Genomic DNA, 9141 nt, shown 5'->3' on the forward strand with positions numbered 1-9141 from the left:
CCTCTCGCCGCTCCCTGGCGCAGCGTGACTCGTTTCTACCGGGAACGGACTCGCCCACCGGCAGGGCAACGTGGCATCGCCCCTCCGCCGCCCGGGCAGGGAAGGAACCGTAGGTGACGGCGTGTTCGAACCAAGYGCCGCGCTCGCACCCGCAAAGGGGATCGACTCCCTTTGCGAAACCCACCGCACGATCGGGGCCCGTAGCCCAGATCCATAAGGTCCTCGATCCGCAGCGCCCGCTGAGGTGCCTAACAGCGCCGCCAACGAGTTAGGCGTCCTCTCGGGCTGCGGGGTCGGACCTAGGTGCCTGCTTTTGGATCCATGCCTACCTTTAGGTGCGTACGGTGACCTGTTGTGCCGGGCCAAGATGACAAAAGCAATCTGTTGCCACAAAACTCGGAGCGTGTCGCTCCTCATCCCATGCTCAGACTACGCGGACAACTTCAGGGCCTCAGTTCCTGCATTTTAGGTCCTGCAACTGTCTCCTGGCTGCTTTGAGAAATAGAAGTTCAGCTCCTAGCATTTAAGACCCTGTGCTGTAAAAAGCCACCTGCTGTGCACACGAGGGTTCTTCTCCATCAAGTTCTGCCCCTTATCATCACCGCACAAAGCAGCRCCCTCTTGATTTACACATATTTCTCCATCCCAAGAGGAAAGATTAAGCCAGACCTGGATCTTTTCTTTCAGTGCCCAGAGTGTGTTCTCCATGGGGCATCAAGCAAGGTGGCAGCTCGGCCTGCTCTGGGACCAGGGGAGATACTGGTAACGGTGCATCCTTTCCTCCCAGCCCTTCCCTGCCTGGACAGACCCTGGAGCAGTTCTCAAAAGAGAGCACAGTTGAGGGTGTTTAACATGGAGACAGAAGAAAAAGTATTCCTGCACCTATGTCCAACGGCAGTTTCCATTTTTTCCAATGAGTTATCCAGTTTCCTCAGAAAAGCATGGTGTTTTTTATCTGTATTGTGGCCGTGCAAGAAACATTTTTGGATGCTCTGTCTTCACTAGCCCTAGTTGCATACAGTTACCTGTATGGTGCAATATTCCTGTAAGCAACTCAGCACGGCCTTAACCTGCAAACTCACGCTGGTCAGTGTTAAAAAGAAAACAYTGCCGATTCAATTAAGTGAACTCACAGTCTAATTGTAGACAATACAGCCACAACTTTTCCTCTGACCACATCAGAGATCCCAAATAGCCAAGGAGGTTGGAGGAAACAGCCCTTCATAGGAAATACTAGAGTGATGACTGCAGAGATCAGCTGTCTGGGGGCGTCCTAGATTTAGGCCCGGGTGAGACTCAGGGCAGGCAGCAGGGCGCTGCTGGGGGCGTTGAGTACGAGCGATGCCCGGCCTGGCGCTACGCACACAGTGCGCAGGGCGGGAACGGCCGCAGCACCGGGCCCTGTGGCTCCCCTCTGCCGCCGCCGCGGCCTCACGCTCGGGCGGCTTCCCCGCCTCGGCCGCTTTCCGCAGCGCCCCGCCGGGGTCCCGTCCCGTGGGGGTTTTGAGAGGGGGGTTTGTGAGGGGGGGTTTGTGGGAGCTGCCTGCCCGCAGAGCGGCCCCTCAGCACCACACGCAGCAGCGAGCGCGGCCTGTGAGAAGATGGCTGCGCGCCTCTCTGCGCATGCGCGGCGCTGGCTGCCCCCCCGTGCGCATGCGCAACGCCGGCTGTTTCCCCCTCGTGCGCATGCGCAGAGGCCCGGCGCCGCTTCTCCTCCGCGGCAGCAGGGGTCGCTGCGGCGCGCGGAGGCCGCGACGWGGGGGGAGGGAGGGAGGAGGGGCGCGGGCGCGCGCGCGGGGCGGGGCGGGCGCGCGGCCCTGCCCCCGGCGGCCATGGCCCTTCCCGGCATTCCCTATGAGCGGCGGCTGCTCATCATGGCGGACCCGAGAGACAAGGCGCTGCAGGACTACCGCAAGAAGCTCCTCGAGCACAAGGAGATCGACGGCCGCCTCAAGGAGTGTGAGCGCCGCCGCGGGGGCCGCCGCCTTGCCGCCTCCCGCCGCCGCCGCGGGGCCCCGCGCCGCCGCCCGCGCTTCGTCATGGGGCCTGGCCCGGGGCAGCGCCGGCGGCCCGCGCCCAGGCCTCGCCCTCCCGCGGGGGCTTCTCCGCGGCCTCGCGTCAGCGCCTTGCGGGCGCCCCCGCTGCGCCTTTCCTCGGCCCTTTGTCACCGCCCTGCCTCGCTCTGTCTTCCCGGCGCCGCTTCGCCGTCCCCTAGAAACAGCACCCGCCTTTGAATCGGGGCGTCTTAAATTCCCAACGGGATTTTTTTAGCCCTCTTCCGCGGAGTCTTTTCAGTCGTGAGGGATCCCCCTGTGCCCAGGGTGCGCGGGAGCCCTCGAGCAGGGGCTCTGCTCCGCTTGCAGGAGGGGGGCTGCCTGGGTGCGCGGGTGGCCCGCAGCCTGGCTCTGCCCGCTGCTTTGCTGCTGCTGCTGCCAAAGGGACTGCTCCTGGGCTCCTGCGGGACTGAAAGTTAGCAAAATCCTGTGTCTCTTTTACTTTTCTAGTGAGGGAACAGCTGAAAGAGCTCACCAAGCAGTATGAAAAATCGGAGAATGATCTCAAGGCCTTGCAGAGCGTCGGGCAGGTACGTAAGAGAAACAAGGCTGTAGCTATGTGTGGTGGTGGAGACAGTGAACTCGCGTAGAAGCAGCGGCTCTTAAGCCCATTTATGATAACGGAAAGAATAAGTGGGACCAATGTAGCTAACAGAAACAGGTGTCTTACTGTCAGGCACAGACATACATGGAGAGGTTTCCTCTGGTTGTCCTGGTTAACAGAAACGTGTTGAAGAAATGAAAGTCCAGGTAGACAACGTGAAGCAGGAGAAAGGATATGGAAGATAACTGCCAGCATTGAGATTGTGGTGCAGGTTAAATATTCTTTTGGAACTGTAACTTACCTGTGTGCTAATTTATGCTTTTGCAGATTGTTGGTGAGGTTCTTAAACAGCTAACAGAAGAGAAATGTAAGTACATTGGACAGTTACATTCTTTGAAATCTTGAAAATAAGTTTTTGCAGTTAAAACTTGGCTAAAGATTTGGAGGAAAGAGGAATTAAAATGTCAGTGATCTGTATATTGGCAGAAAAATATTGTATACTTTATAGTTCAGAAGCGTAATTCAAAGCAGTGACTATATATATATTTAATCTTATCTCTCCAGTCATTGTGAAGGCTACGAATGGACCAAGATATGTGGTTGGCTGTCGTCGTCAGGTAGCTGATTTATGTGAATACTCATAAAGAGTTTCTTCTAGTCTTGAGAATTAACATTGCTATTTGATCAACTGTGTTCCTAGTGGGATTAAGTCTCTTCTTCTTTATGCTATATTTGTCTATATTCTGCTGGTACCTGTTTCTCCTTTCCCTTCCTATCTGGTAGTGGCATAACTTCTTAGTAAAGATAAAACAGTCCAAAACGTTGTATGTGTTTATCCGTCTCATCAAGTTGAAGCTCGCTCTTTCTGTCTGATTTTAAACTGTTTGAAAATCGTTTATCATGACTTCAAACTGTCTGAGGTCTCCCCTGCTGTTCTGTGACTTTCTCTTCATTGAACATTATTGCTGTAGTGCAGTGCTTTACGTCTAACATTATATAACTATCTGTCTTTATGTAACTGTGTATTTTTCTAATGCTTTTGTTCTCCAGTTGAATGAATAATTGTGATAGGCAAGGCCGCTGTTCTAAAAAGCTTTATGAGGTTTCTTTTTTGTCTTTAATGATCTTAGAAAAACTTGATGCTTCTAGTCCACAAGACAACATCTTTTTTACCTATATCAAATTCTGTAGGAATTAGACACTTCGTAGAACTTTGCTTACAAAATAATCCATTTTCTGGTATAGTCAGCAAGAACCAGCTTAGAGGTAGTCTTTGTTTTTTATTTAAAAAAAAAAAAAAGTACAAGTGATTATATTGCAAACATGCTTTAAGAACGGCTTGTTGGTTAATTGACCATTTAATGAGACCCATTTATAGTAATTACAACAACTTAGATCAGCTACTTCTTACCAAAACTGTCTGTTAAGTAGGAACCACAATATCTAACAGAAGTTTTCTGCAGCTGCAGAGCCCCTGGGGGAGTAAAAATTAATCTCTAGGTTTTAATACGCTCATCCCCGACTTTGAGGAATGGAAGTGAAGAAGAATGTGTATGAAGCATGAGGTATCCTCTGAATAGAGAGTAGCAACAGCAGGAAGGGATCATGTGTCAGGTCTCTGAGAAGGCAGCAATATTTTATTTATTTATTTGCTGTAATGTACAAGTAAGTTAAAGTGTTTTTAACAGCAGTGACTTCTTAATCCATCTTGAACTGATTCATTTACTGTAGGAAGAGGTAACTGCAATTGCGTGTCTAACATGATTGTAGCATATTCTCCCATATTATGGAAATTCTGAAAAAAGGGAAACTTTGCTCAGTAAGAGATGTGTTGAGATATYGTGCTGGTGTTGGAGGTGCCTTTTCTTTGTCTTTCTGAAGAGAAACAGCTCTTGAGCGCCTACCGATTCTATGTAAAGAAAGAAAATGTTTTTTCAAGACTAATATGTGAATATTTTGCGATACTCAAATTTTCTGAATTAGTTTTAGCTTTATATTTGGAGATTGAACTGAAAAACAGTGTAGCAGAACAACATACAGAAGTTAACCAAGTATATTTAGATGATTCATCCTTAATGGAGCTGTGGTGACTGTAGGAGGAGTTGAGAGGCAACAAGGAAGTGGCAGAGGTGGAGCCTGTTATACTTGGAAGTATTTAAAAAAAAAAAAGTTCTGACTGTCAGAAGAATTTCTGGTGAAGGCCCACGATTAGCAAAACTTGACATTGGGGCACACGTGCGGTGTTTTCCCACAGTGTTGGCTCTGTCAGTGGATCGTATATTTTGCAGGAAAGACGGGCTTTTTCTCCTCCTTTTAGAAACCAACTGTTTGTGAAATGTGGGTGTCAGTGTGTTAGTTTGTAGTATATGTATATCCATATATCCTGGACTTCTCTTGAGCATACTGATGTGATGCAGCTGAGCTTGTATGAAGCATTCCTCACCTGCAAGAACTGCTAGTATTGAAATACTCTTTAAAGGCATAATTTTAAGCTTCATCCCTTTCAGTATCTTATGATTCAAACTCACTGTTTTCTTTCAGCAAAACAAAATATTTTTCGGAGGACATAAGGATACTTAACTCCTTTTTTGGGGCATGTGATAGGCCTGATGAGGTAGTCCTGAGGTTCTGTGTTGGAACAGAGATCAGTGCTCATGCTTGAATGAGTCTGAGCCTGTAGCATATACTTTTGAGTTTATTCTTGAATAAAAACACTTTGATCTTAAAAGATCCTCGATTTAATACTAGAGATTCAAAAACACACCCGTGATTGCTTTTCAAAAAGRTAAAATATCAAGGCAAAGAATTTCACGTAATGTCTTTGGCAGCCTGACAGAGCTAGCTATTGAGTAAAGTCCCTTATGCTATGTGAGTCTGCTGAGGAAGGGGAGACTTAGTGTTTAAATTAAAACAAAATTACTTCCCTATCCAAAGTGTATTTCCTAAGTAATTAAAGCTCAATTGGTTTGTCTTTGTCATCTTCTCACTGCAAAATAACTTAAAACTTTTGGGCAATGTTGAATTGGGTAGAATTTCAAGCTCCTACAGGTTTCTTAAGATAGGCAGCTGGAAAGAGGTCCTATCAGTGACTCCAGGGAGGGAGGAGTGACAGCTTGATCCTAAATACTGCTAGAGACTAAAGAATCCTCAGGGGCAAGAGACCTTAATAAATCTCCCACTGAGGGAGATGATAAGCTTCAGGCAGAGCTTGCAGACAGCTGTAGAAATCCTCCTTGTTCAGATGCCGTGTAACTGCTTGGGGTCAGTAAAGCTCAGAATAAATAGCTTTTATAATCCCTAAATGTGGATTAAGTACCTTTTAAAAAAAATTACAGTGACAAGGTGATTTCTATGATTGTTGTTCAAGCCTGTGTGATATGAGAGGTGAGAGTCTTCTAGACCAGGTTTCTTAAAAACAAGATAAGAGATAGGAATTAGTAGTTTTAATCCCAGCAGATATTAGCAGAGGGTACCGCAGAGYTCTGGAGTAGGACTGCTACTGTGAAGCCTTGTTTAAAAATCTTATAAAAGGTGAGCAGTCAGACAAAAACTGTTGAGGCAAATGAATAGGGCAGCTAAGGTAAAGAATAATCGCTGATATCAAAAGAATAACATTACAAGTGGAACAGTTGACTTTGAAGATGGGATATAACTGGATATGTGAAAATGTACAAATGATGAAAGGCTTGAGAAAATGGGTTGTGGACTTCTATCCACCCTTTCTGATAGTCCAGAAATGAGAAGGCCATTGAGTAGAAGGGCAGCAAGTTCAGACTCACGTGGACAGGCTGTTCCGTATGTCCTTACAGGAAGGTTGCTTATATCTTGCTCTGAATCAGCTGGTTCTCTCCTGCATGGAGCAGAGGAGGGGACAGATCTCTCGCTAATCCGATCAGACTGGCAGCAGTAAAGAATTATATTAGAAACGTAGGAATTGATGTCTAGGAAATAGTACTTACTTTCAAAAGTAGCAGAGGTAGGTTAATGACCTGCTATTTGAGATCTTTTTCTGCATAAACAATTCTTCCTGTGATCTGTTTAGCTTAGCTGGCATTCAGCTGTGACAGCCTAAAGGCTCGCTGGTCTAGGCCAGCTCCTGGATCATTTCTTCCAAAGATCACCTTCCCATAAAATCACGGGCCAGCATTTTTCCCAGTTAAAGCATTCCCAAAAATGGTGGTGAGGGACATACAGTGTTTACTAGCCTAGCTGCCTGGAATGTAACGTGGCAGCCTTGTTTCTTCTGTCGTGTGATTGAGCACGCGCTGCAGTACGCACCTGGGCTAAAACCAAACATTGCTTTTGAGTCTACTTCTAACAGAAATATCTTTGTGACTAGCTTGACAAAAGTAAGCTGAAGCCTGGGACGAGAGTCGCTCTGGATATGACCACTCTGACTATTATGAGGTAAGTTTCTGCTCCGTGGCTGTTGTTCTGCCCATCATATAAAGAGAAAAAATACTGATCTGAACAGGTTACAGAAATGTTCGAATAATCAGTTCTGTAATATTTTATAAATACTTTCTCCAAAGCAGTGCCTAAGTGAGGGCAAGTATTTCGAAGGAAGCCTTATGAACTTGATTTATCTGATTTAAAAAGAAGAAATGGGCTGTTTTCTAATAATAATTATCAGTTAAAACCCAGCATATTTTTAGCAGCTTTTTAAGCTTTTGTTTCTCCTCCACATGTTTTCATTTTTTTTCTAAAGCTTTTAAAAAGGTTGTGAGGTTTTGGGGTTTGTTCTGTTTTTTGAACAGTTTGTCTCATTTTCAAAGTGGGAGGAGGAGAAATCGCTTTCATCCTTGCACTAAGATTTATTGCAATAACTGTATAAATGTGTCTGCGCAATGAAAAACGTCTGCTTTTATTTTCATATTCCAGATATTTGCCAAGGGAAGTGGATCCACTGGTTTACAATATGTCTCATGAAGATCCAGGGGATGTCTCATATTCTGAGATTGGAGGGTTGTCAGAACAAATCAGAGAGCTGAGAGAGGTATTAAATATCTGAGTGAGGATTTTCAGTGCATAAATAATTGTTTTATTGATATCTGTCCCCAACTATCGTGAGGCAGGCTGTTAAAGGATACTGCCAGATTAGTGCTTGGCATATTTTATTAAGTTAGACCACATTTTCCTATACTAGAAGATAACTTCTGAAGAGCGTTTAGATGTTTTTCAGCTTTTTATTTGTCTTTGTGGCAAGCAGCAGTGCGATTGCAGGATGCTGGTGCACTCCTACTAAAGTAATCCTGTTAGTTTGGGCATCRGTGCGGCAGGCTGCGCAAGCCTGCCCAGGAATGCGGGTGTTTGARGATTAGCTCATACTGCTGTGAGCCAACTGATGATAACTCAGATTGTTCGTGTGCTGTGCACACACCTTACAGTAGCAGAGAAGAATTATTCTAAATGCCAAAGCCCATTTCTCAGCCTGGTTACAGCTTATGTCTGCTGTTACTGAAGCTRGGATTCAGATTAAAATGAAGAACTCCTCCAAAGAAAAGGGTTTGAAGGGTGCAGAACCCTTTAAACTAAAGGAGTGCTGTAAAGTAAAGTGGGAGAGYGTAATTAGGAATGACAACCAGCAAACCAAACTTAAATTTTGCACAAAACCTGCTAGTTCTGGGTAGCTATATTATGGCTAGTGGAAAAACATAGTTTTAAGTAGCAAGCGTCAGAAGAAACAAGCCATAGCAGAGTTGAAGCCTGAAGAACAAGGGCAGGATTGTGCATTGATCCATTAGCTCAATCTGACAGCGTTTTCTTACTTAACTCTTTGTCTTCCTAAATTTGCTGTGCAGATGGATAAGAATAAATGTGCCTGGGAAATAGACCTGCAGGTGTGCCATGAACTTCCTAGAACCGCTAATCTAGTTTAAAAATGAAACTATATTTACCCCTCTCTTTTCAGGTAATAGAATTGCCACTTACAAACCCAGAATTATTCCAGCGTGTAGGAATTATACCTCCAAAAGGCTGCTTGCTGTATGGCCCCCCTGGTGAGTGACGCGTTATGGATATCTCTTACGTCAGCTGTGATTTCTGCTCGCTGAGGGGAAGTAAGGCTCAAGGGCAATATTCAGACCTGCTGACCTCAGGCGCTTAACAAGGCGCTGTCTCCCGAGTCGGGAGAAGATGTCAGAGGGGAGTCTGAGCAACTAAGCGATGTGTCTCTCCCAGTGGATTTCAGAGGGAACCTTGGTATAAAAGGAACCTAAAACGGATGATGCAAACTCCTCCCCGACCTCAGCCCCTTGGAGACACCTTTCAGACAACTCTGAAGTGAAATTGTCGTGAAAGGGCAATGAATGCTTACCTGTCCCTCTCAAACTGTTGTAATAGCCTTGCGTTAAAAACAAAAATCAAACTTGTAAGCTTGTGATGTTTGGGTTACTAGTTTAAACAGCTTCAGTCTCTTGTGTGTCCAGGTACAGGGAAGACACTGTTGGCCAGAGCTGTTGCTAGCCAGCTTGACTGCAACTTCCTAAAGGTAATGTAACTGTACTTTTTACTCTTTTTTTTTTTTTTTTTTTTTTTTTTTTT

At 45.8% G+C, this 9141-nt stretch overlaps 2 protein-coding genes across 2 annotated transcripts in view; one reads left to right on the top strand and one right to left on the bottom strand.

Moving 5' to 3' along the window:
* The window catches only part of ERO1A (endoplasmic reticulum oxidoreductase 1 alpha), a 23168-nt gene extending 22084 nt beyond the window's left edge, over window positions 1-1084 (bottom strand). The window contains exon 1 of the mRNA XM_026056208.1: window positions 670-1084. Coding sequence (XP_025911993.1) covers window positions 670-708 — 39 coding nt within the window. The 5' untranslated portion in view covers window positions 709-1084. The remainder of the gene's footprint in view (window positions 1-669) is intronic.
* Window positions 1085-1793: 709 nt separating this feature from the next.
* PSMC6 (proteasome 26S subunit, ATPase 6) overlaps window positions 1794-9141 on the top strand; it is a 12736-nt gene continuing 5388 nt past the window's right edge. The window contains exons 1-8 of the mRNA XM_026056138.1: window positions 1794-1959; window positions 2505-2584; window positions 2926-2965; window positions 3163-3215; window positions 6938-7005; window positions 7480-7594; window positions 8510-8597; window positions 9027-9088. Coding sequence (XP_025911923.1) covers window positions 1833-1959; window positions 2505-2584; window positions 2926-2965; window positions 3163-3215; window positions 6938-7005; window positions 7480-7594; window positions 8510-8597; window positions 9027-9088 — 633 coding nt within the window. The 5' untranslated portion in view covers window positions 1794-1832. The remainder of the gene's footprint in view (window positions 1960-2504; window positions 2585-2925; window positions 2966-3162; window positions 3216-6937; window positions 7006-7479; window positions 7595-8509; window positions 8598-9026; window positions 9089-9141) is intronic.

This window comes from Apteryx rowi, unplaced genomic scaffold (genome assembly GCF_003343035.1).
Source record: "Apteryx rowi isolate R43461 unplaced genomic scaffold, aptRow1 scaffold_13, whole genome shotgun sequence".
Taxonomy (NCBI): Eukaryota; Metazoa; Chordata; class Aves; order Apterygiformes; family Apterygidae; genus Apteryx; species Apteryx rowi.